Below are 27,270 nucleotides of genomic sequence, written 5' to 3' on the forward strand. Positions count from 1 at the left end.
TCAACTCCCAGCGGAAGAGGAAGACAACTGAACTGATTATGTCTCCTCCGATTCGTTGTAGGATAGTTAAAACCAGGGTTAAAAAACAGATGTCCGTAGCTGTATGTATCGGGATAAACATTTGAAGTGGTTTATAATATCGGTCAGTGAGAGTACGAAGCGAAGGGTTTCGTCTTTTTGAAAAAAATTTTTTTTTAGGACTTGTAAATATGACTTCCCTGACACAGCGGAGTTCGGGCCTAGTGCAGAGGCGGACCGAGGCCTCTCGTAGCTCTGCCGCCGACAAGGACCGAGGAACCGGGGATGAGGACTTCGAGACCCGCCGCCGCGGAGGAGGAGAGGAAGAGGAGGAAGAAGAGGATAAGGCAGACTCCAAAGAAACTCGACTCACATTGATGGAAGAAGTGTTGCTCTTGGGATTGAAGGACCGCGAGGTATAACTTAATAACATGTATTATATTATTATTATTATTATTATTAGTATTATTACAGCTAAAACCATATTATAGTATTTAGCTGGTTAGGTAACGTAAGTTAACGCTATTCAAAGATCTCATAAAATGTACTAACAGGTGCTATCTTCATTTTGTCAACATCGAATGAATGCTAATGTCAGCTAGCTACAATTTATTTATTTCACCTTTATTTAACCAGGTAGGCTAGTTGAGAACAAGTTCTCATTTGCAACTGCGACCTGGCCAAGATAAAGCATAGATAGCAGTGTTGACACAGACAACAACACAGAGTTACACATGGAGTAAACAATTAACAAGTCAATGACACAGTAGAAAAAAGGAAAGTCTATATACAGTGTGTGCAGAAGACATGAGGAGGTAAGGCAATAAATAGTAACTTGAGTGGGTATCCCATGAAGGAAGCTAAATCTACTCTGGGGAGGTTTTCTAAAGTTAACCAGTTTCTCTTAGCTTCACAGCTCAGGCATCTGCCTTACGATGATGATGATGATGATGATGATGATGTAGTATGTTGTTTGGCTTGTAATATACAGGGCCAACTCTGTTTTGGTCATTTCTGGTAGCTATGTAGCATACCACCCTGCATACCACTGCTGGCTTGCTTCTGAAGCTAAGCAGCATTGGTCCTGGTTGGTTCCTGGATGGGAGACCAGATGCTGCTGGAAGTGGTGTTGGAGGGCCAGTAGGAGGCACCTTTTTTCCCTCTGGTATAAAAAAGATCAAAATGCCCCAGGGCAGTGATTGGGGACATTGCCCTGTGTAGGGTGCTGTCTTTCGGATGGGACGTTAAATGGGTGTCCTGACTCTGAGGTCATTAAAGATCCCATGGCACTTATCGTAAGAGTAGAGATGTTAACCCCGGTGTCCTGGCTAAATTCCCAATCTGGCCCTCAAACCATCACGGTCACCTAATAATCCCCAGTTTACAATTGGCTCATTCATCCCCCTCCTCTCCCCTGTAACTATTCCCCAGGTTGTTGCTGTAAATGAGAATGTGTTCTCAGTTAACTTACCTGGTAAAATAACGGATAAATAAAATAAAAATGTCAATTTACAAATTTAATCGCAGCATGTTTTTGGACTCATTCAGCAGTTTTTACTTGCTTAAGTACAATACCATAGGAAATGAATGTATATTCCTTTAAAAAACTTAAAAATTGGCATTGATGCTTCCTGTTGACAAGACATTTTGATAAATATCCCAATCCAAACACAGTTTGAATGTGTCCGAATCAATAACCAATATGCACAAACAGTTTGTTTATTGAAAACCTAGAACATAGTGTATCTATCTACATGTAACGGATGTGAAACGGCTGGCTTAGTTAGCGGTGCGCGCTAAATAACGTTTCAATCGGTGACGTCACTCTGAGACCTTGGAAGTAGTGGTTCCCCCTTTGCTCTGCAAGGGCCGTGGTTTTTGTGGAGCGATGGGTAACGATGCTTCGTGGGTGACTGTTGAGGATGTGTGCAGAGGGTCCCTGGTTCGGGCCCGGGTATGGGCGAGGGGATGGTCTACAGTTATACTGTTACATACACATACATGTGCAACAATAGTAATCATATTTAATCATTAAGGGAGCACCATAGAACCTATACCTGTTGTTTTGAAAAGTGACATTATGTCGATGATATTGATTAGGGGGGTCGGGTTGTACACGCTGTTAAAACAAACACAACATACCTGGTTAGAGCACAACCTGCAGAAGACATCTAGCCACATTTTGAAGTGTTGCGTTTTGATTCAAGTAAGTGTAACGCAATATATATATATATAATCACTTCCATCGACGTCACAGTGAAATCAATAGAACGAGGGGGCAAACGTTTGTGGGGTAGTGCTGTTTAAACTAACGCTATTCAAAGGCCACACGGGAATGTGGAATAACCAATACTATTCAGAGGCTACACAGTAATGTGGAATAACCTATACTATTCAAAGGCTACACGGGAATGTGGAATAACCTATACTATTCAAAGGCTACACGGGAATGTGGAATAACCTATACTATTCAAAGGCTACACGGGAATGTGGAATAACCTATACTATTCAATGGCTACACAGGAATGTGGAATAACCAATACTATTCAAAGGCTACACAGGAATGTGGAATAACCTATACATGGTTGGTTTGATGAGAATTTACATTAGGCTTATATCTATATTTAGGAAGGTGGATTTTTTTTGGGGGGGATGGGGGCTGTCATCACGGAAAAGGTAACAATCCACTTTTTTTCTGTTAATTAACTTAACCTACACTGGGGCAAAAAAGTATTTAGTCGGCCACCAATTGTGCAAGTTCTCCCACTTAAAAAGACGAGAGGCCTGTAATTTTCATCATAGGTACACTTCAAATATGACGGACAAAATGAGAGAGAGAAAATCCAGAAAATCACATTGTAGGATTTTTAATGAATTTATTTGCATATTATGGTGGAAAATAAGTATTTGGTCAATAACAAAAACGTTTCTCAATACTTTGTTATTTACCCTTTGTTGGCAATGACAAGAGTTCAAACGTTTTCTGTAAGTCTTCACAAGGTTTTCACATACTGTTGCTGGTATTTTGGCCGTTTCCTCCATGCAGATCTCCTCTAGAGCAGTGATGTTTTGGGGCTGTTGCTGGGCAACACAGACTTTCAACTCGCTCCAAAGACTTTCTATGGGGTTGAGATCTGGAGACTGGCTAGGCCACTCCAGGACCTTGAGATGCTTCTTACGAAGCCACTCCTTTGTTGCCCGGGCGGTGTGGGATCATTGTCATGCTGAAAGACCCAGCCACATTTCATCTTCAATGACCTTGCTGATGTAAGGAGGTTTTCACTCAAAATCTCACAATACATGGCCCCATTCATTCGTTCCTTTGCACGGATTAGTCGTCCTGGTCCCTTTGCAGAAAAACAGCCCCAAAGCTGTTTTTTTTACCAAAAAGTTATATTTTGGTTTCATCTGACCATATGACATTCTCCCAATCTTCTTCTGGATCATCCAAATCCTCTCTAGCAAACTTCAGACCGGCCTGGACATGTACTGGCTTAAGCAGGGGGACACGTATGGCCCTGCAGGATTTGAGTCCCTGGCGGCATAGTTGTGGTTCTGTAGCTCAGTTGGTAGAGCATGGCGCTTGTAACGCCAGGGTAGTGGGTTCGATTCCCGGGACCACCCATACGTAGAATGTATGCACACATGACTGTAAGTCGCTTTGGATAAAAGCGTCTGCGAAATGGCATATATTATTATTATATTATAGTGTGTTACTGATGGTAGGCTTTGTTACGTTGGTCCCAGCTCTCTGCAGGTCATTCACTAGGTCCCCCCGTGTGGTTCTGGGATTTTTGCTCACCGTTCTTGTGAGCATTTTGACCACACGGGCTGAGATCTTGCGTTGTGCCTCAGATCGAGGGAGATTATCAGTGGTCTTGTATGTCTTCCATTTCCCAATAATTGCTCCCACGGTTGATTTCTTCAAACCAAGCTGCTTACCTATTGCAGATTCAGTCTTCCCAACCTGGTGCAGGTCTACATTTTTGTTTCTGGTGTCCTTTGACAGCTCTTTGGTCTTGGCCATAGTGGAGTTTGGAGTGTGACTGTTTGAGGTTGTGGACAGGTGTCTTTTATACTGATAACAAGTTCAAACAGGTGCCATTAATACAGGTAACGAGTGGAGGACAGAGGAGCTACAGGTCTGTAAGAGCCAGAAATCTTGCTTGTTTGTAGGTGACCAAATACTTATTTTCCACCATAATTTGCAAATAAATTCATAAAAAATCCTACAATATGATTTTCTGCATTTTTTTTTGTTTGTTGAAGTGTACCTATGATGAAAATTACAGGCCTCTCTCATCTTTTTAAGTGGGAGAACTTGCACAATTGGTGGCTGACTAAATACTTTTTTTGCCCCAGTGTATATGTCGCGTTGTGATTCGTTTATCAACAGTGACTTGTTTGGCTGCTATTTTAAGTGATAGTTTGATTGTCAAATCCATGTATTGGTGTGTGGCCAATTTACTTTTATAGAGAGACAATTTCCCATGCCATTTCATTAACTCTGCGTTCTGAGTGTGTGACGAGGTGGTTCTGAGTGTGTGACGAGGTGGTTCTGAGTGTGTGACGAGGTGGTTCTGAGTGTGTGACGAGGTGGTTCTGAGTGTGTGACGAGGTGGTTCTGAGTGTGTGACGAGGTGGTTCTGAGTGTGTGACGAGGTGGTTCTGAGTGTGTGACGAGGTGGTTCTGAGTGTGTGACGAGGTGGTTCTGAGTGTGTGACGAGGTGGTTCTGAGTGTGTGACGAGGTGGTTCTGAGTGTGTGACGAGGTGGTTCTGAGTGTGTGACGAGGTGGTTCTGAGTGTGTGACGAGGTGGTTCTGAGTGTGACGAGGTGGTTCTGGGTGTGTGACGAGGTGGTTCTGGGTGTGTGACGAGGTGGTTCTGAGTGTGTGACGAGGTGGTTCTGGGTGTGTGACGAGGTGGTTCTGGGTGTGTGACGAGGTGGTTCTGGGTGTGTGACGAGGTGGTTCTGGGTGTGTGACGAGGTGGTTCTGGGTGTGTGACGAGGTGGTTCTGAGTGTGTGACGAGGTGGTTCTGAGTGTGTGACGAGGTGGTTCTGAGTGTGTGACGAGGTGGTTCTGGGTGTGTGACGAGGTGGTTCTGGGTGTGTGACGAGGTGGTTTTGGGTGTGTGACGAGGTGGTTCTGGGGTGTGTGACGAGGTGGTTCTGGGTGTGTGACGAGGTGGTTCTTGAGTGTGTGACGAGGTGGTTCTTGAGTGTGTGACGAGGTGGTTCTGGGTGTGTGACGAGGTGGTTCTTGAGTGTGTGACGAGGTGGTTCTTGAGTGTGTGACGAGGTGGTTCTGGGTGTGTGACGAGGTGGTTCTGAGTGTGTGACGAGGTGGTTCTGAGTGTGTGACGAGGTGGTTCTGAGTGTGTGACGAGGTGGTTCTGAGTGTGTGACGAGGTGGTTCTGAGTGTGTGACGAGGTGGTTCTGAGTGTGTGACGAGGTGGTTCTGAGTGTGTGACGAGGTGGTTCTGAGTGTGACGAGGTGGTTCTGGGTGTGTGACGAGGTGGTTCTGGGTGTGTGACGAGGTGGTTCTGAGTGTGTGACGAGGTGGTTCTGGGTGTGTGACGAGGTGGTTCTGGGTGTGTGACGAGGTGGTTCTGGGTGTGTGACGAGGTGGTTCTGGGTGTGTGACGAGGTGGTTCTGGGTGTGTGACGAGGTGGTTCTGAGTGTGTGACGAGGTGGTTCTGAGTGTGTGACGAGGTGGTTCTGAGTGTGTGACGAGGTGGTTCTGGGTGTGTGACGAGGTGGTTCTGGGTGTGTGACGAGGTGGTTTTGGGTGTGTGACGAGGTGGTTCTGGGGTGTGTGACGAGGTGGTTCTGGGTGTGTGACGAGGTGGTTCTTGAGTGTGTGACGAGGTGGTTCTTGAGTGTGTGACGAGGTGGTTCTGGGTGTGTGACGAGGTGGTTCTTGAGTGTGTGACGAGGTGGTTCTTGAGTGTGTGACGAGGTGGTTCTGGGTGTGTGACGAGGTGGTTCTGGGTGTGTGACGAGGTGGTTCTTGAGTGTGTGACGACGTGGTTCTGAGTGTGTGACGAGGTGGTTCTGGGTGTGTGACGAGGTGGTTCTGGGTGTGTGACGAGGTGGTTCTGGGTGTGTGACGAGGTGGATCTGGGTGTGTGACGAGGTGGATCTGGGTGTGTGACGAGGTGGTTCTGGGTGTGTGACGAGGTGGTTCTGGGTGTGTGACGAGGTGGTTCTGGGTGTGTGACGAGGTGGTTCTGGGTGTGTGACGAGGTGGTTCTGGGTGTGTGACGAGGTGGTTCTGAGTGTGTGACGAGGTGGTTCTGGGTGTGTGACGAGGTGGTTCTGGGTGTGTGACGAGGTGGTTCTGGGTGTGTGACGAGGTGGTTCTGAGTGTGTGACGAGGTGGTTCTGAGTGTGTGACGAGGTGGTTCTGGGTGTGTGACGAGGTGGTTCTGGGTGTGTGACGAGGTGGTTCTGGGTGTGTGACGAGGTGGTTCTGGGGTGTGTGACGAGGTGGTTCTGGGTGTGTGACGAGGTGGTTCTTGAGTGTGTGACGAGGTGGTTCTTGAGTGTGTGACGAGGTGGTTCTGGGTGTGTGACGAGGTGGTTCTTGAGTGTGTGACGAGGTGGTTCTTGAGTGTGTGACGAGGTGGTTCTGGGTGTGTGACGAGGTGGTTCTGGGTGTGTGACGAGGTGGTTCTTGAGTGTGTGACGAGGTGGTTCTGAGTGTGTGACGAGGTGGTTCTGGGTGTGTGACGAGGTGGTTCTGGGTGTGTGACGAGGTGGATCTGAGTGTGTGACGAGGTGGTTCTGAGTGTGTGACGAGGTGGTTCTGAGTGTGTGACGAGGTGGTTCTGGGTGTGTGACGAGGTGGTTCTGGGTGTGTGACGAGGTGGTTCTGGGTGTGTGACGAGGTGGTTCTGGGTGTGTGACGAGGTGGTTCTGGGTGTGTGACGAGGTGGTTCTGAGTGTGTGACGAGGTGGTTCTGGGTGTGTGACGAGGTGGTTCTTCACACACACACACACAGTGTCTTCTCTCTGTGTTCATGACTACATGTTGTTCTTGAACAACCATCTCGTCGGGGCTGCGTGGCTGCATGCACACACACACACTCACCCCCTGTCCTCCTCTCTCAGGGCTACACGTCGTTCTGGAACGACTGCATCTCGTCGGGGCTGCGTGGCTGCATGCTCATAGAGCTGGCCATCAGAGGACGACTACAGCTGGAGACCTGTGGCATGAGGAGGAAAAGCCTGCTCGCCAGGAAGGTAGGGGATCCTGACCAACTGACCTCTTATGTGGAGGCAGGGTAGCCTAGTGGTTAGTGTTGGACTAGTAACCAGCAGGTAGCCTAGTGGTTAGTGTTGGACTAGTAACCAGCAGGTAGCCTAGTGGTTAGAGTGTTGGACTAGTAACCAGCAGGTAGCCTAGTGGTTAGTGTTGGACTAGTAACCAGCAGGTAGCCTAGTGGTTAGTGTTGGACTAGTAACCAGCAGGTAGCCTAGTGGTTAGTGTTGGACTAGTAACCAGCAGGTAGCCTAGTGGTTAGAGCGTTGGACTAGTAACCAGCAGGTAGCCTAGTGGTTAGTGTTGGACTAGTAACCAGCAGGTAGCCTAGTGGTTAGAGTGTTGGACTAGTAACCAGCAGTTAGCCTAGTGGTTAGAGTGTTGGACTAGTAACCAGCAGGTAGCCTAGTGGTTAGAGTGTTGGACTAGTAACCAGCAGGTAGCCTAGTGGTTAGTGTTGGACTAGTAACCAGCAGGTAGCCTAGTGGTTAGTGTTGGACTAGTAACCAGCAGGTAGCCTAGTGGTTAGTGTTGGACTAGTAACCAGCAGGTAGCCTAGTGGTTAGTGTTGGACTAGTAACCAGCAGGTAGCCTAGTGGTTAGAGCGTTGGACTAGTAACCAGCAGGTAGCCTAGTGGTTAGTGTTGGACTAGTAACCAGCAGGTAGCCTAGTGGTTAGTGTTGGACTAGTAACCAGCAGGTAGCCTAGTGGTTAGAGCGTTGGACTAGTAACCAGCAGGTAGCCTAGTGGTTAGTGTTGGACTAGTAACCAGCAGGTAGCCTAGTGGTTAGAGTGTTGGACTAGTAACCAGCAGGTAGCCTAGTGGTTAGTGTTGGACTAGTAACCAGCAGGTAGCCTAGTGGTTAGTGTTGGACTAGTAACCAGCAGGTAGCCTAGTGGTTAGTGTTGGACTAGTAACCAGCAGGTAGCCTAGTGGTTAGAGCGTTGGACTAGTAACCAGCAGGTAGCCTAGTGGTTAGTGTTGGACTAGTAACCAGCAGGTAGCCTAGTGGTTAGAGTGTTGGACTAGTAACCAGCAGGTAGCCTAGTGGTTAGAGCGTTGGACTAGTAACCAGCAGGTAGCCTAGTGGTTAGAGTGTTGGACTAGTAACCAGCAGGTAGCCTAGTGGTTAGTGTTGGACTAGTAACCAGCAGGTAGCCTAGTGGTTAGTGTTGGACTAGTAACCAGCAGGTAGCCTAGTGGTTAGTGTTGGACTAGTAACCAACAGGTAGCCTAGTGGTTAGAGTGTTGGACTAGTAACCAGCAGGTAGCCTAGTGGTTAGAGTGTTGGACTAGTAACCAGCAGGTAGCCTAGTGGTTAGTGTTGGACTAGTAACCAGCAGGTAGCCTAGTGGTTAGTGTTGGACTAGTAACCAGCAGGTAGCCTAGTGGTTAGTGTTGGACTAGTAACCAGCAGGTAGCCTAGTGGTTAGTGTTGGACTAGTAACCAGCAGGTAGCCTAGTGGTTAGTGTTGGACTAGTAACCAGCAGGTAGCCTAGTGGTTAGAGCGTTGGACTAGTAACCAGCAGGTAGCCTAGTGGTTAGTGTTGGACTAGTAACCAGCAGGTAGCCTAGTGGTTAGAGTGTTGGACTAGTAACCAGCAGGTAGCCTAGTGGTTAGAGCGTTGGACTAGTAACCAGCAGGTAGTCTAGTGGTTAGAGTGTTGGACTAGTAACCAGCAGGTAGCCTAGTGGTTAGTGTTGGACTAGTAACCAGCAGGTAGCCTAGTGGTTAGAGTGTTGGACTAGTAACCAGCAGGTAGCCTAGTGGTTAGAGCGTTGGACTAGTAACCAGCAGTTAGCCTAGTGGTTAGAGCGTTGGACTAGTAACCAGCAGTTAGCCTAGTGGTTAGAGCGTTGGACTAGTAACCAGCAGTTAGCCTAGTGGTTAGAGCGTTGGACTAGTAACCAGCAGTTAGCCTAGTGGTTAGTGTTGGACTAGTAACCAGCAGGTAGCCTAGTGGTTAGTGTTGGACTAGTAACCAGCAGGTAGCCTAGTGGTTAGTGTTGGACTAGTAACCAGCAGGTAGCCTAGTGGTTAGTGTTGGACTAGTAACCAGCAGGTAGCCTAGTGGTTAGTGTTGGACTAGTAACCAGCAGGTAGCCTAGTGGTTAGAGCGTTGGACTAGTAACCAGCAGGTAGCCTAGTGGTTAGAGCGTTGGACTAGTAACCAGCAGGTAGCCTAGTGGTTAGAGCGTTGGACTAGTAACCAGCAGGTAGCCTAGTGGTTAGAGTGTTGGACTAGTAACCAGCAGTTAGCCTAGTGGTTAGTGTTGGACTAGTAACCAGCAGGTAGCCTAGTGGTTAGTGTTGGACTAGTAACCAGCAGGTAGCCTGGTGGTTAGTGTTGGACTAGTAACCAACAGGTAGCCTAGTGGTTAGAGCGTTGGACTAGTAACCAGCAGGTAGCCTAGTGGTTAGAGCGTTGGACTAGTAACCAGCAGGTAGCCTAGTGGTTAGTGTTGGACTAGTAACCAGCAGGTAGCCTAGTGGTTAGAGTGTTGGACTAGTAACCAGCAGGTAGCCTAGTGGTTAGAGTGTTGGACTAGTAACCAGCAGGTAGCCTAGTGGTTAGTGTTGGACTAGTAACCAGCAGGTAGCCTAGTGGTTAGTGTTGGACTAGTAACCAGCAGGTAGCCTAGTGGTTAGTGTTGGACTAGTAACCAGCAGGTAGCCTAGTGGTTAGTGTTGGACTAGTAACCAGCAGGTAGCCTAGTGGTTAGTGTTGGACTAGTAACCAGCAGGTAGCCTAGTGGTTAGTGTTGGACTAGTAACCAGCAGGTAGCCTAGTGGTTAGAGCGTTGGACTAGTAACCAGCAGGTAGCCTAGTGGTTAGAGTGTTGGACTAGTAACCAGCAGGTAGCCTAGTGGTTAGAGCGTTGGACTAGTAACCAGCAGGTAGTCTAGTGGTTAGAGTGTTGGACTAGTAACCAGCAGGTAGCCTAGTGGTTAGTGTTGGACTAGTAACCAGCAGGTAGCCTAGTGGTTAGAGTGTTGGACTAGTAACCAGCAGGTAGCCTAGTGGTTAGAGCGTTGGACTAGTAACCAGCAGTTAGCCTAGTGGTTAGAGCGTTGGACTAGTAACCAGCAGTTAGCCTAGTGGTTAGAGCGTTGGACTAGTAACCAGCAGTTAGCCTAGTGGTTAGAGCGTTGGACTAGTAACCAGCAGTTAGCCTAGTGGTTAGAGCGTTGGACTAGTAACCAGCAGGTAGCCTAGTGGTTAGAGCGTTGGACTAGTAACCAGCAGGTAGCCTAGTGGTTAGAGCGTTGGACTAGTAACCGGCAGTTAGCCTAGTGGTTAGAGCGTTGGACTAGTAACCGGCAGTTAGCCTAGTGGTTAGAGCGTTGGACTAGTAACCAGCAGTTAGCCTAGTGGTTAGAGCGTTGGACTAGTAACCAGCAGGTAGCCTAGTGGTTAGAGCGTTGGACTAGTAACCAGCAGGTAGCCTAGTGGTTAGTGTTGGACTAGTAACCAGCAGGTAGCCTAGTGGTTAGTGTTGGACTAGTAACCAGCAGGTAGCCTAGTGGTTAGAGCGTTGGACTAGTAACCAGCAGGTAGCCTAGTGGTTAGTGTTGGACTAGTAACCAGCAGGTAGCCTAGTGGTTAGTGTTGGACTAGTAACCAGCAGGTAGCCTAGTGGTTAGTGTTGGACTAGTAACCAGCAGGTAGCCTAGTGGTTAGAGCGTTGGACTAGTAACCAGCAGGTAGCCTAGTGGTTAGAGTGTTGGACTAGTAACCAGCAGGTAGCCTAGTGGTTAGAGCGTTGGACTAGTAACCAGCAGGTAGTCTAGTGGTTAGAGTGTTGGACTAGTAACCAGCAGGTAGCCTAGTGGTTAGTGTTGGACTAGTAACCAGCAGGTAGCCTAGTGGTTAGAGTGTTGGACTAGTAACCAGCAGGTAGCCTAGTGGTTAGAGCGTTGGACTAGTAACCAGCAGTTAGCCTAGTGGTTAGAGCGTTGGACTAGTAACCAGCAGTTAGCCTAGTGGTTAGAGCGTTGGACTAGTAACCAGCAGTTAGCCTAGTGGTTAGAGCGTTGGACTAGTAACCAGCAGTTAGCCTAGTGGTTAGAGCGTTGGACTAGTAACCAGCAGGTAGCCTAGTGGTTAGAGCGTTGGACTAGTAACCAGCAGGTAGCCTAGTGGTTAGAGCGTTGGACTAGTAACCGGCAGTTAGCCTAGTGGTTAGAGCGTTGGACTAGTAACCGGCAGTTAGCCTAGTGGTTAGAGCGTTGGACTAGTAACCGGCAGTTAGCCTAGTGGTTAGAGCGTTGGACTAGTAACCGGCAGTTAGCCTAGTGGTTAGAGCGTTGGACTAGTAACCAGCAGTTAGCCTAGTGGTTAGAGCGTTGGACTAGTAACCAGCAGGTAGCCTAGTGGTTAGTGTTGGACTAGTAACCAGCAGGTAGCCTAGTGGTTAGTGTTGGACTAGTAACCAGCAGGTAGCCTAGTGGTTAGAGCGTTGGACTAGTAACCAGCAGGTAGCCTAGTGGTTAGTGTTGGACTAGTAACCAGCAGGTAGCCTAGTGGTTAGAGCGTTGGACTAGTAACCAGCAGGTAGCCTAGTGGTTAGAGCGTTGGACTAGTAACCAGCAGGTAGCCTAGTGGTTAGTGTTGGACTAGTAACCAGCAGGTAGCCTAGTGGTTAGAGTGTTGGACTAGTAACCAGCAGGTAGCCTAGTGGTTAGAGTGTTGGACTAGTAACCAGCAGGTAGCCTAGTGGTTAGAGCGTTGGACTAGTAACCAGCAGGTAGTCTAGTGGTTAGAGTGTTGGACTAGTAACCAGCAGGTAGCCTAGTGGTTAGTGTTGGACTAGTAACCAGCAGGTAGCCTAGTGGTTAGAGTGTTGGACTAGTAACCAGCAGGTAGCCTAGTGGTTAGAGCGTTGGACTAGTAACCAGCAGTTAGCCTAGTGGTTAGAGCGTTGGACTAGTAACCAGCAGTTAGCCTAGTGGTTAGAGCGTTGGACTAGTAACCAGCAGTTAGCCTAGTGGTTAGAGCGTTGGACTAGTAACCAGCAGTTAGCCTAGTGGTTAGAGCGTTGGACTAGTAACCAGCAGGTAGCCTAGTGGTTAGAGCGTTGGACTAGTAACCGGCAGTTAGCCTAGTGGTTAGAGCGTTGGACTAGTAACCGGCAGTTAGCCTAGTGGTTAGAGCGTTGGACTAGTAACCGGCAGTTAGCCTAGTGGTTAGAGCGTTGGACTAGTAACCAGCAGTTAGCCTAGTGGTTAGAGCGTTGGACTAGTAACCAGCACTTAGCCTAGTGGTTAGAGCGTTGGACTAGTAACCAGCAGGTAGCCTAGTGGTTAGTGTTGGACTAGTAACCAGCAGGTAGCCTAGTGGTTAGTGTTGGACTAGTAACCAGCAGGTAGCCTAGTGGTTAGAGCGTTGGACTAGTAACCAGCAGGTAGCCTAGTGGTTAGTGTTGGACTAGTAACCAGCAGGTAGCCTAGTGGTTAGAGCGTTGGACTAGTAACCAGCAGGTAGCCTAGTGGTTAGAGCGTTGGACTAGTAACCAGCAGGTAGCCTAGTGGTTAGTGTTGGACTAGTAACCAGCAGGTAGCCTAGTGGTTAGTGTTGGACTAGTAACCAGCAGGTAGCCTAGTGGTTAGTGTTGGACTAGTAACCAGCAGGTAGCCTAGTGGTTAGTGTTGGACTAGTAACCAGCAGGTAGCCTAGTGGTTAGTGTTGGACTAGTAACCAGCAGGTAGCCTAGTGGTTAGAGCGTTGGACTAGTAACCAGCAGGTAGCCTAGTGGTTAGTGTTGGACTAGTAACCAGCAGGTAGCCTAGTGGTTAGAGCGTTGGACTAGTAACCAGCAGGTAGCCTAGTGGTTAGAGTGTTGGACTAGTAACCAGCAGTTAGCCTAGTGGTTAGTGTTGGACTAGTAACCAGCAGGTAGCCTAGTGGTTAGTGTTGGACTAGTAACCAGCAGGTAGCCTAGTGGTTAGTGTTGGACTAGTAACCAACAGGTAGCCTAGTGGTTAGAGCGTTGGACTAGTAACCAGCAGGTAGCCTAGTGGTTAGTGTTGGACTAGTAACCAGCAGGTAGCCTAGTGGTTAGAGTGTTGGACTAGTAACCAGCAGGTAGCCTAGTGGTTAGAGTGTTGGACTAGTAACCAGCAGGTAGCCTAGTGGTTAGTGTTGGACTAGTAACCAGCAGGTAGCCTAGTGGTTAGTGTTGGACTAGTAACCAGCAGGTAGCCTAGTGGTTAGTGTTGGACTAGTAACCAGCAGGTAGCCTAGTGGTTAGTGTTGGACTAGTAACCAGCAGGTAGCCTAGTGGTTAGTGTTGGACTAGTAACCAGCAGGTAGCCTAGTGGTTAGTGTTGGACTAGTAACCAGCAGGTAGCCTAGTGGTTAGTGTTGGACTAGTAACCAGCAGGTAGCCTAGTGGTTAGAGTGTTGGACTAGTAACCAGCAGGTAGCCTAGTGGTTAGTGTTGGACTAGTAACCAGCAGGTAGCCTAGTGGTTAGAGTGTTGGACTAGTAACCAGCAGGTAGCCTAGTGGTTAGAGCGTTGGACTAGTAACCAGCAGTTAGCCTAGTGGTTAGAGCGTTGGACTAGTAACCAGCAGTTAGCCTAGTGGTTAGAGCGTTGGACTAGTAACCAGCAGTTAGCCTAGTGGTTAGAGCGTTGGACTAGTAACCAGCAGTTAGCCTAGTGGTTAGAGCGTTGGACTAGTAACCAGCAGGTAGCCTAGTGGTTAGAGCGTTGGACTAGTAACCGGCAGGTAGCCTAGTGGTTAGAGCGTTGGACTAGTAACCGGCAGTTAGCCTAGTGGTTAGAGCGTTGGACTAGTAACCGGCAGTTAGCCTAGTGGTTAGAGCGTTGGACTAGTAACCGGCAGTTAGCCTAGTGGTTAGAGCGTTGGACTAGTAACCAGCAGTTAGCCTAGTGGTTAGAGCGTTGGACTAGTAACCAGTAGTTAGCCTAGTGGTTAGAGCGTTGGACTAGTAACCAGCAGGTAGCCTAGTGGTTAGTGTTGGACTAGTAACCAGCAGGTAGCCTAGTGGTTAGTGTTGGACTAGTAACCAGCAGGTAGCCTAGTGGTTAGAGCGTTGGACTAGTAACCAGCAGGTAGCCTAGTGGTTAGTGTTGGACTAGTAACCAGCAGGTAGCCTAGTGGTTAGAGCGTTGGACTAGTAACCAGCAGGTAGCCTAGTGGTTAGAGCGTTGGACTAGTAACCAGCAGGTAGCCTAGTGGTTAGTGTTGGACTAGTAACCAGCAGGTAGCCTAGTGGTTAGTGTTGGACTAGTAACCAGCAGGTAGCCTAGTGGTTAGAGTGTTGGACTAGTAACCAGCAGGTAGCCTAGTGGTTAGTGTTGGACTAGTAACCAGCAGGTAGCCTAGTGGTTAGAGCGTTGGACTAGTAACCAGCAGGTAGCATTTAAGTAATTTAGCAGACGCTCTTATCCAGAGCGACTTACAAATTGGTGCATTCACCTTATGACATCCAGTTTACTGATTTTAAATTGCTCTTATTTAATTAATTTGGTTTCCTATTTAAATTAATCTCAGAGGGGCACCGTTTAAGGGTTTGGATATAGAGAGACCCCTTGAATGAATTCCTATCAGTAGTTACCATTTAACCTGTTATACCATTTTAATCCTATATCAACTAATGGTCCTAATCAACAGTCACTTTGCTATATTCTCATTCTGAATGGTCGTCGAGCTCTCAGACTTGGAGAATCCAATCACTCGTAAAGGACTTCAATGCAACGCTTTATTATCAAGACTAACAGATTGAAAATGAGAGGTACAGTTGTCTTAACAGACCCAATGGAATGCAGTACAAATGAGGTACAGTTGTCTTAACAGACCCAATGGGATGCAGTACAAATGAGGTACAGTTGTCTTAACAGACCCAATGGAATGTGGTACAAATGAGAGAGGTACAGTTGTCTTAACAGACCCAATGGAATGCAGTACAAATGAGAGAGGTACAGTTGTCTTAACAGACCCAATGGAATGCAGTACAAATGAGAGAGGTACAGTTGTCTTAACAGACCCAATGGGATGCAGTACAAATGAGGTACAGTTGTCTTAACAGACCCAATGGAATGCAGTACAAATGAGAGAGGTACAGTTGTCTTAACAGACCCAATGGAATGTGGTACAAATGAGAGAGGTACAGTTGTCTTAACAGACCCAATGAGAGCCCACGGGGGGGCTGCTCTCTTTCTCAGACTCAGTCCTCAAATCTGTTCAGTCCAAAGATATAAAGTTTAAAGCACACCAAGGTGCAGTGGAATGTTCTGGTCCTCTTAGGGAAAGATAAAACCCAGCGGGTCGTCGTGAGCGAACAGAGTGTTTGTGGCTCTGCCAAGTTCCTCTCAGGTGACTCTTCTGTCTGAGCTGGATAATGCTTCCTCGATCTGAGTTTTGGGTTTCCAAGGAGATGCGATCATTTGTCCCACGGATGTGGCCTTGCCTTAAAGAACTTGATTCTTGTTTCTGGTTAGTAAAGGTCTCTACTTTATAGGGAGACTCACAGAAGGTGGGCTCTAATGGACGGATAGTACCATTTAGTACCTCCGGATAGTACCATTTAGTACCTCTGGATAGTACCATTTAGTACCTCTGGATAGTACCATTTGGTACCTCTGGATAGTACCATTTGGTACCTCTGGATAGTACCATTTGGTACCTCTGGATAGTACCATTTGGTACCTCTGGATAGTACCATTTGGTACCTCTGGATAGTACCATTTGGTACCTCTGGATAGTACCATTTGGTACCTCTGGATAGTACCATTTGGTACCTCTGGATAGTACCATTTGGTACCTCGGCATAGTACCATTTGGTACCTCGGCATAGTACCATTTGGTACCTCGGCATAGTACCATTTGTTTTTGTTGTTTTTTGCCCGGGAGACAGTTACACATTCCCCATGATGAAGAAGGAAGCCTGTAAGGTACAGACATGACCATGGTTCCTTTACCCACTCTGTATGCTACAGTAAAACCACCATTAAACCCTCTTTTAATGACAGGATTATCAGAAGAAAGATATTCAAGTAATATCAACAGTTTTAATAGTAAAGATATATATATATATATTTTTTTTCAACCTTTTTATTTTACTTCGGCAAGTCAGTTAAGAACAAATTCTTATTTCCAATGACGGCCAAATCCGGACGACACTGGGCCAATTGTAAGCCGCCCTATGGGACTCGGCCGGGTGTGATACAGCCTGGAATTCGAACCAGGGACTGTAGTGACGCCTCTTGCACTGAGATGCAGCACCATAGTCCGCTGCGCCCCTCGGGAGCCCAAGAAAGCGTGTTTAAATGTCCTTTTGTGCTCTTGGCGCCATTTTTCTCTTTGTTTTACGAAGAGTAAAAATTCCTGACCTTCCTCTTAGGATACACGTGTAGTTCACCAGGCGCTCTGCAGACTCTGCAGTGGTTTCTGTCTCCTGACCTGCTCAGTTCCCGAAATAAAGAGCTGTTTCGGACCACCTGAACTATTGATTTAGAACCAGAGAGAGAGAGGGATACCACAAGTCACAAAGAGAACAGGAGCTGCTTCCACTATTCCAGCACCATGTCCACATCAACGTGACAACTAAAAGATACCAAAAACAATTTAGTCCTATCGACATAAGCTAAATATGATATGGCTGTCCGTGGTTCTGCTTTCTGTTTGTAGAGTGACGCCAATGCCATTCTCTCTTTCATGTTTCTGTTAGTGATGTATGCTCTCAAAACAATCTGATAGGAGAGAAACCAAATCCACTAATGTATGCTCTCAAAACAATCTGATAGGAGAGAAACCAAATCCACTAATGTATGCTCTCAAAACAATCTGATAGGAGAGAAACCAAATCCACTAATGTATGCTCTCAAAACAATCTGATAGGAGAGAAACCAAATCCACTAATGTATGCTCTCAAAACAATTTGATAGGAGAGAAACCAAATCCACTAATGTATGCTCTCAAAACAATCTGATAGGAGAGAAACCAAATCCACTAATATATGCTCTCAAAACAATTTGATAGGAGAGAAACCAAATCCACTAATGTATGCTCTCAAAACAATTTGATAGGAGAGAAACCAAATTCAAGCTAGCTTCCATTGACACGTCTTTTTTTTCCCCCTCCCCCACCAGGACCAATCATTTGAGCTTGCTCGGTTTAGCTGAAACATGATTAGGAATATGTTTTTTTGTGAGCATCTGGCCTCCCTTGACCAATAAAAAATCAATTAAAAGACCAGTATTCTTCTGCTGATTCTGACATGTATTTACTCTAGAAGTTGTGTTCTGTGTGGTGGTTTCATCTCCAGGGGATCTATAGGTCATTGAGTGGCAGTATTGTTTTGTTCTGACTGTGTTCTGTATACGGTCGACTAAAGCTGTTGTGGTTTTTGTATTGTGTGTCTAGGTGTTCTGTAAGTCATTGAATGGCGGTACAGGTTGTGTTTTCATTCTGTCTCGTTCTATTGTGTCTCCTAGGTGATCTGTAAGTCAGATGCTCCGACGGGAGACGTGCTATTGGACGAGGCTCTGAAACACGTGAAGGAGACCCAGCCCCCAGAGACGGTGCAGAGCTGGATTGAGCTGCTCAGCGGTGAGTGTGTTAGAACCACACTTTAACATCGAGGTTCACTACTAACAGAGTGGTCTCAGCCACCAGAGGTTCACTACTAACAGAGTGGTCTCAGCCACCAGAGGTTCACTACTAACAGAGTGGTCTCAGCCACCAGAGGTTCACTACTAACAGAGTGGTCTCAGCCACCAGAGGTTCACTACTAACAGAGTGGTCTCAGCCACCAGACAGAGGTTCACTACTAACAGAGTGGTCTCAGCCACCAGAGGTTCACTACTAACAGAGTGGTCTCAGCCACCAGACAGAGGTTTACTACTAACAGAGTGGTCTCAGCCACCAGAGGTTCACTACTAACAGAGTGGTCTCAGCCACCAGACAGAGATTCACTACTAACAGAGTGGTCTCAGCCACCAGACAGAGGTTCACTACTAACAGAGTGGTCTCAGCCACCAGACAGAGATTCACTACTAACAGAGTGGTCTCAGCCACCAGAGGTTCACTACTAACAGAGTGGTCTCAGCCACCAGACAGAGGTTCACTACTAACAGAGTGGTCTCAGCCACCAGACAGAGGTTCACTACTAACAGAGTGGTCTCAGCCACCAGACAGTTCCACCAGAGTGGTCTCAGCCACCAGAGGTTCACTACTAACAGAGTGGTCTCAGCCACCAGAGGTTCACTACTAACAGAGTGGTCTCAGCCACCAGACAGAGGTTCACTACTAACAGAGTGGTCTCAGCCACCAGACAGAGGTTCACTACTAACAGAGTGGTCTCAGCCACTAACAGACAGAGGTTCACTACTAACAGAGTGGTCTCAGCCACCAGACAGAGATTCACTACTAACAGAGTGGTCTCAGCCACCAGACAGAGTTCACTACTAACAGAGTGGTCTCAGCCACCAGACAGAGGTTCACTACTAACAGAGTGGTCTCAGCCACCAGACAGAGGTTTACTACTAACAGAGTGGTCTCAGCCACCAGACAGAGAGGTTCACTACTAACAGAGTGGTCTCAGCCACAGACAGAGATTTACTACTAACAGAGTGGTCTCAGCCACAAACAGGTTCACTACTAACAGAGTGGTCTCAGCCACCAGACAGAGGTTCACTACTAACAGAGTGGTCTCAGCCACCAGACAGAGGTTCACTACTAACAGAGTGGTCTCAGCCACCAGACAGAGGTTCACTACTAACAGAGTGGTCTCAGCCACCAGACAGAGGTTCACTACTAACAGAGTGGTCTCAGCCACCAGACAGAGGTTCACTACTAACAGAGTGGTCTCAGCCACCAGACAGAGATTCACTACTAACAGAGTGGTCTCAGCCACCAGACAGAGGTTCACTACTAACAGAGTGGTCTCAGCCACCAGACAGAGGTTCACTACTAACAGAGTGGTCTCAGCCACCAGACAGAGGTTCACTACTAACAGAGTGGTCTCAGCCACCAGACAGAGGTTCACTACTAACAGAGTGGTCTCAGCCACCAGACAGAGGTTCACTACTAACAGAGTGGTCTCAGCCACCAGACAGAGGTTCACTACTAACAGAGTGGTCTCAGCCACCAGACAGAGGTTCACTACTAACAGAGTGGTCTCAGCCACCAGACAGAGATTCACTACTAACAGAGTGGTCTCAGCCACCAGACAGAGGTTCACTACTAACAGAGTAGTCTCAGCCACCAGACAGAGGTTCACTACTAACAGAGTGGTCTCAGCCACCAGACAGAGGTTCACTACTAACAGAGTGGTCTCAGCCACCAGACAGAGGTTCACTACTAACAGAGTGGTCTCAGCCACCAGAGGTTCACTACTAACAGAGTGGTCTCAGCCACCAGACAGAGGTTCACTACTAACAGAGTGGTCTCAGCCACCAGACAGAGGCACTATGGTTTGTTTCAGCCACCAGAGAGGTTCATTCTGACAGTGGTTGTACTAACAGAGTGTTCAGCCATATTACAGAGGTTGTACTATAAAAGTGGTCTCAAAAAACACTACTAACAGAGTGGTTCAGCCCCAGAGATTCACTAAGACAACAAATTCACTATAGTGGTCTCAGCCACCAGAGAGTTCACTACTAACAGAGGTTCACTACTAACAAGTGGTCTCAGCCACCAGACAGAACTTCCATTTCACAACAGTGGTCAGCCAACAGACAGAATTTCACTTCTCCAAGTGGTCAGCCATATTTTATATATTTTATACATAGGTTCACTACTAACAGAGTGGTCTCAGCCAAGAAGACAGTAATGTTACTACAAAAGAAGTGGTCTAGCAAGTGGTCTCAGACAGAGGTTCACTACTAACCTGTGGTCTCAGCCACCAGACAGAGGTTTTTAACAGTGGTCTCAGCCACCAACTAACACAGCTTAGTGGTCTTACCACCAGAGAGTTCACTACTAACAGACAGCCACCAGTGAGTTACCTACTAACAGAGTGGTCTCAGTAACACAGCAGAGGTTGAGTTACTAACAGAGTGGTCTCAGCCACCAGAGGTTCACTACTAACAGAGTGGTCTCAGCCACCAGAGGTTCACTACTAACAGAGTGGTCTCAGCCACCAGGTGGCAGTATGGTTTGTTTAGATTCTGACAGTGATTGTATTGGATATATGTGTTTAGATATTACAGTTGTATTATAAAAAAAATAAAAAAAACCTGTAACACCTTCCCCCTTAAGACAACAAATATCCTATATTTTTGTTGGACAAGTTTGCTCACAACCAACTGAACTTCCATTTCACAACATGATCAAGTTAAATTGTCACTTTCTCCAATGTCAATATTTTATATATTTTATATATATTTCATATCTTACGTTCCCCAGCAAGAAACCAGTAATGTTAATCAAAAAGAAGGGGAATTAGCAAAGACTCTCTAACCTGTGATGGCCCAGGTGCTATTTTAACAGTGGCTGACCAACTAACACAGCTTAGTGAGTTACCACACAGAGAGCATCAGTAACACAGCTTAGTGAGTTACCACACAGAGAGCATCAGTAACACAGCTTAGTGAGTTACCACACAGAGAGCATCAGTAACACAGCTTAGTGAGTTACCACACAGAGAGCATCAGTAACACAGCTTAGTGAGTTACCACAAAGAGAGCATCAGTAACACAGATTAGTGAGTTACCACACAGAGAGCATCAGTAACACAGCTTAGTGAGTTACCACAGAGAGCATCAGTAACACAGCTTAGTGAGTTACCACAGAGAGCATCAGTAACACAGCTTAGTGAGTTACCACACAGAGAGCATCAGTAACACAGCTTAGTGAGTTACCACACAGAGAGCATCAGTAACACAGCTTAGTGAGTTACCACACAGAGAGCATCAGTAACACAGCTTAGTGAGTTACCACACAGAGAGCATCAGTAACACAGCTTAGTGAGTTACCACACAGAGAGCATCAGTAACACAGCTTAGTGAGTTACCACAAAGAGAGCATCAGTAACACAGCTTAGTGAGTTACCACACAGAGAGCATCAGTAACACAGCTTAGTGAGTGACCACACAGAGAGCATCAGTAACACGTTCTGTTGTTTTGGCTGTTGTTTTGGCTGTTGTTTTGGCTGTTGTTCTGTTCTGTCGTTTTGGCTGTTGTTTTAGCTGTTGTTTTGGCTGTCGTTCTGTTGTTTTGGCTGTCGTTCTGTTGTTTTGGCTGTTGTTTTGGCTGTTGTTCTGTTGTTTTGGCTGTCGTTCTGTTGTTTTGGCTGTCGTTCTGTTGTTTTGGCTGTTGTTTTGGCTGTCGTTCTGTTGTTTTGGCTGTCGTTCTGTTGTTTTGGCTGTCGTTCTGTTGTTTTGGCTGTCGTTCTGTTGTTTTGGCTGTCTGTTTTTGGCTGTCGTTCTGTTGTTTTGGCTGTCGTTCTGTTGTTTTGGCTGTCGTTCTGTTGTTTTGGCTGTCGTTTTGGCTGTCGTTCTGTCGTTTTGGCTGTCGTTCTGTTGTTTTGGCTGTCGTTTTGGCTGTCGTTCTGTTGTTTTGGCTGTCGTTCTGTTTAGAATTCCTCTGAACACAAGCTTAGTCATAGTCGCAGCAAACATTCAAAGCCCTGATTGTGTGGCAGACAGCTGTATCCTAGCTACCGTCTTAACCGTAACCTGTTCTCAATTTGACAATCTGTTTTCACTCGTTTATTTCACACACAGCTGTTAGCCTCTCGCCTAAATCAAATAAAACCTGAATTTATACGTTTAACATCGCAAGACACTTAAACAACAATAAATAAAATAAGCAGCCATGCCGGGGTCCAACCATCAGTACAACTTGGACACATCGCTCTAGGATGACAAATATCAGAACTTATCATCAAACTGATGATGCAATGTGCTTTTTTTATCATGTTGACTACTTTTTAAACATCTTTCTAGAGAATTGCTGGACTGATCGGCATCAAATTTGGTATAGCATTTATGGATGTACATCGTAAAATGCCATTTTTTTCCCCAAGACTCTAGCTGAAAACAATATGGCCACTATAAAGCCAGTGAGCTTGCATGAATGGTTTTTCCTTTCTGACCGCGCCACCATGCCGCCAAACTGAACCGTACTTTACAGACTAGTTAGACTCATATCCCCGAGCATGTGTGCCAAATGTCATCACTCGTGAGTCAAACTGATCGAGAGAGATGGAATATGTTCCCGTTATAGTTCCACAGAATGGGCCATCTTAATATCTCTTAAGTGGAACTTGTGTACCAAGGTTTGTTACAATACAAAAATCCATGTCCAATTCATGTGCCAGACCACGTGAATGTCTATTGGTCGGGAGCGGCCATGTTTGAGATGCTTGCCTTTGAAAATGGTGCAACTTTAGGTATTAGTAAACGTTAATAATCTCAAAAGGATCACGGGGCGATGTTTATTCTTTAGCTCCACGTCTTGAAATCATGTCCGGATATTTCTCAACCAAAACATCCTGTCGGAGACCGGAAGAAATCGGCTCCCTTGTGTCCGTTTGACCAAGAAACAAATCCGAGACAAATGACAAGACTGATATCGTGTGGAAGCTGTAGGTATTGTAACCTCGGCCCCATTTAATGTGGGTCACTTTTAACAATTGGTTGAAGTGGCGCATGGATATATTTTCCCATTTTCAGTGATCAGATTTTCCTGCACTTTTCGACGAAACGCACGTTCTGTTATAGTCACAGCCGTGATTTAACCAGTTTTAGAAACGTCTGAGTGTTTTCTATCCACACATACTAATCATATGCATATACTATATTCCTGGCATGAATAGCAGGGCGCTGAAATGTTGCGCGATTTTTAACAAAAAGCTGCGAAAATTCGCAGCTTCCTTAAGAGGCTAGGTCACATGGCATGAGGGGCGTGAGCTTTCAAGGTTTGGATTTTCAATAGTTTGTTAGTGGCCCCGTGTGGCCAATTGGCATGGCATTGCATGAGAAGGTTTGGCCCATGGTCCTTTACCATGTCTACCCTCATCCAATGCTCCTAATGTGTATTACCGGTCGGTATATAATACTAATGCTCCTAATGTGTATTATCCTAATGTGTATTATCTCACAGGAATTAGCATTTTTTCACCAAATTGACTGAACCATTAATACTAATGAACTGGTATTATACTAATGAACCGATATCTAATACTAATTATCTAGTTTGATACTACTAATGAACTGGTATTATACTAATGAACCGATATATAATACTAATTATCTAGTTTGATACTACTAATGAACTGGTATAATACTAATGAACCGGTATATAATACTAATGATCTAGTATGATAATACTAATGAACTGGTATTATACTAATGAACCGGTGTATATAATACTAATGAACTGGTATAGTACTAATGTACTAATGAACTGGTATAGTACTAATGAACTGGTATAGTACTGTTATTATAATACTAATGAACTGGTATAGTACTAATGAACTGGTATAGTACTGTTATTATAGTACTAATGAACTGGTATAGTACTAATGAACTGGTATAGTATTAATGAACTGGTATTATACTACCAATGAACAGTATATAATAATATGAACCTAAATACTAATGAACTGGTATAGTACTAATGTACTAATGAACTGGTATAGTACTGTTATTATAATACTAATGAACTGGTATAGTACTAATGAACTGGTATAGTACTGTTATTATAATACTAATGAACTGGTATAGTACTAATGAACTGGTATAGTACTGTTATTATAATACTAATGAACTGGTATAGTACTAATGAACTGGTATAGTACTAATGAACTGGTATAGTACTGGTATAGTACTGTTATTATAATACTAATGAACTGGTATAGTACTAATGAACTGGTATAGTATTAATTAACTGGTATAGTACTGTTATTATAATACTAATGAACCGGTAGGTATAATACTAATGAACTGGTATAGTACTAATGAACTGGTATTATAAATCTAATGAACCGGTAGGTATAATACTAATGAACTGGTAGAGTACTAATGAACTGGTATAGTATTAATGAACTGGTATAGTACTGGTATAGTACTGTTATTATAATACTAATGAACTGGTATAGTACTAATGAACTGGTATAGTACTAATGACCCGGTATTATTATACTAATGAACCGGCAGGTATAGTACTAATGATCCGGTATAGTACTGTTATACTAATGAACCGGTAGGTATAATACTAATGAACTGGTATAGTACTAATGAACTGGTATAGTACTAATGACCCGGTATTATTATACTAATGAACCGGCAGGTATAGTACTAATGATCCGGTATAGTACTGTTATACTAATGAACCGGTAGGTATAATACTAATGAACTGGTATAGTACTAATGAACTGGTATGGTACTGGTATAGTACTGTTATTATAATACTAATGAACTGGTATAGTACTGTTATTATAATACTAATGAACTGGTATAGTACTGTTATTATAATACTAATGAACTGGTATAGTACTAATGAACTGGTATAGTACTGTTATTATAATACTAATGAACTGGTATACTACTAATGAACTGGTATACTACTAATGAACTGGTATACTACTAATGAACTGGTATAGTACTGGTATAGTACTGTTATTATAATACTAATGAACTGGTATAGTACTAATGAACTGGTATAGTACTGTTATTATAATACTAATGAACTGGTATAGTACTGTTATTATAATACTAATGAACTGGTATAGTACTGGTATAGTACTGGTATAGTACTGTTATTATAATACTAATGAACTGGTATAGTACTGTTATTATAATACTAATGAACTGGTATAGTACTAATGAACTGGTATAGTACTGTTATTATAATACTAATGAACTGGTATAGTACTAATGAACTGGTATAGTACTGTTATTATAATACTAATGAACTGGTATAGTACTAATGAACTGGTATAGTACTGGTATAGTACTGTTATTATAATACTAATGAACTGGTATAGTACTAATGAACTGGTATAGTACTGGTATAGTACTGGTATAGTACTGGTATAGTACTAATGAACTGGTATAGTACTAATGAACTGGTATAGTACTAATGAACTGGTATAGTACTGTTATTATAATACTAATGAACTGGTATAGTACTAATGAACTGGTATAGTACTGTTATTATAATACTAATGAACTGGTATAGTACTGTTATTATAATACTAATGAACTGGTATAATACTAATGAACTGGTATAGTACTGTTATTATAATATATAGTACTAATGAACTGGTATAGTACTAATGAACTGGTATAGTACTGTTATTATAATACTAATGAACTGGTATAGTACTAATGAACTGGTATAGTACTGTTATTATAATACTAATGAACTGGTATAGTACTAATGAACTGGTATATACTGTTATTATAATACTAATGAACTGGTATAGTACTAATGAACTGGTATAGTACTAATGAACTGGTATAGTACTGTTATTATAATACTAATGAACTGGTATAGTACTAATGAACTGGTATAGTACTGTTATTATAATACTAATGAACTGGTATAGTACTGTTATTATAATACTAATGAACTGGTATAGTACTAATGAACTGGTATAGTACTGTTATTATAATACTAATGAACTGGTATAGTACTGTTATTATAATACTAATGAACTGGTATAGTACTGTTATTATAATACTAATGAACTGGTATAGTACTGTTATTATAATACTAATGAACTGGTATAGTACTGTTATTATAATACTAATGAACTGGTATAGTACTGTTATTATAATACTAATGAACTGGTATAGTACTGTTATTATAATACTAATGAACTGGTATAGTACTGTTATTATAATACTAATGAACTGGTATAGTACTGTTATTATAATACTAATGAACTGGTATAGTACTAATGAACTGGTATAGTACTAATGAACTGGTATAGTACTGTTATTATAATACTAATGAACTGGTATAGTACTGTTATTATAATACTAATGAACTGGTATAGTACTGTTATTATAATACTAATGAACTGGTATAGTACTAATGAACTGGTATAGTACTGGTATAGTACTGTTATTATAATACTAATGAACTGGTATAGTACTAATGAACTGGTATAGTACTGGTATAGTACTGTTATTATAATACTAATGAACTGGTATAGTACTAATGAACTGGTATAGTACTGTTATTATAATACTAATGAACTGGTATAGTACTAATGAACTGGTATAGTACTGTTATTATAATACTAATGAACTGGTATAGTACTAATGAACTGGTATAATACTAATGAACTGGTATAGTACTAATGAACTGGTATAATACTAATGAACTGGTATAGTACTGTTATTATAATACTAATGAACTGGTATAGTACTGGTATAGTACTAATGAACTGGTATAGTAAAAGAAGAGAATAATAAAATGCCATGAAAGCCAAACCCCTTTGGATGCTTTCTTTCCCCACTGCAATTTGATTGGACTGTTATTGTGTTGTTGACTTAAGTCACATTCAATCACGATGCTTTAGGCTTTGAACTCTGTAGCACGCTTAACTCCCCCCTCCCCTTGCAGGCGAGACGTGGAACCCTCTGAAGCTGCACTACCAGCTGAGGAACGTGAGAGAGCGCCTGGCCAAGAACCTGGTGGAAAAGGGCGTGCTGACCACGGAGAAACAGAACTTCCTCCTCTTCGACATGACCACTCATCCGCTCACCAACAACAACATCAAACAACGCCTCATCAAGAGGGTTCAGGAGGCCGTGTTGGAGAAATGGGTCAACGACCCGCACCGCATGGACAAACGGATGCTCGCCCTCATCTTCCTGGCCCACTCGTCTGATGTCCTGGAGAATGCCTTTTCCCCTTTGCTGGACGACCAGTATGACCTGGCCATGAAGAGAGTACGGCAGCTCCTGGACCTGGAGCCAGAGGGGGAGAGCACGAAGACCAACGCCAATGAGTTGTTGTGGGCCGTGGTGGCCGCCTTTACCAAGTGAC

At 44.5% G+C, this 27,270-nt stretch overlaps 1 protein-coding gene and 1 long non-coding RNA gene across 3 annotated transcripts; both read left to right on the top strand.

The window, feature by feature from the left end:
• Positions 1-27,270, top strand: golph3a (golgi phosphoprotein 3a). Of its 2 annotated transcripts, XM_052460834.1 has the most exons (4): positions 1-434; positions 7,139-7,270; positions 17,757-17,871; positions 26,845-27,270. In XM_052460834.1, the coding sequence occupies exons 1-4, from the start codon at positions 210-212 to the stop codon at positions 27,267-27,269; spliced, it is 897 nt and encodes a 298-aa protein (XP_052316794.1). In that variant the 5' UTR covers positions 1-209; the 3' UTR covers position 27,270. The 2 variants fall into 2 exon arrangements, with proteins under 2 accessions (XP_052316794.1, XP_052316795.1); XM_052460835.1 differs by lacking the exon at positions 7,139-7,270.
• On the top strand, positions 7,309-13,197 carry LOC127907110 (uncharacterized). Its single transcript, XR_008063243.1, has 4 exons — positions 7,309-7,424; positions 7,575-7,915; positions 9,356-11,848; positions 12,660-13,197. It is a non-coding gene; the product is annotated as an uncharacterized LOC127907110 (long non-coding RNA).

Source organism: Oncorhynchus keta, chromosome 14, assembly GCF_023373465.1.
Source record: "Oncorhynchus keta strain PuntledgeMale-10-30-2019 chromosome 14, Oket_V2, whole genome shotgun sequence".
Taxonomy (NCBI): domain Eukaryota; kingdom Metazoa; phylum Chordata; class Actinopteri; order Salmoniformes; family Salmonidae; genus Oncorhynchus; species Oncorhynchus keta.

Bases quoted from the DNA above. Each gene is read 5' to 3' on its own strand.
- golph3a (XM_052460834.1), top strand. From the start codon at position 210: ATGACTTCCCTGACACAGCGGAGTTCGGGCCTAGTGCAGAGGCGGACC. The intron at 435-7,138 runs GTATAACTTAAT...CTCCTCTCTCAG, and splicing joins TGGGATTGAAGGACCGCGAG to GGCTACACGTCGTTCTGGAA. The intron at 17,872-26,844 runs GTGAGTGTGTTA...CTCCCCTTGCAG, and splicing joins CTGGATTGAGCTGCTCAGCG to GCGAGACGTGGAACCCTCTG.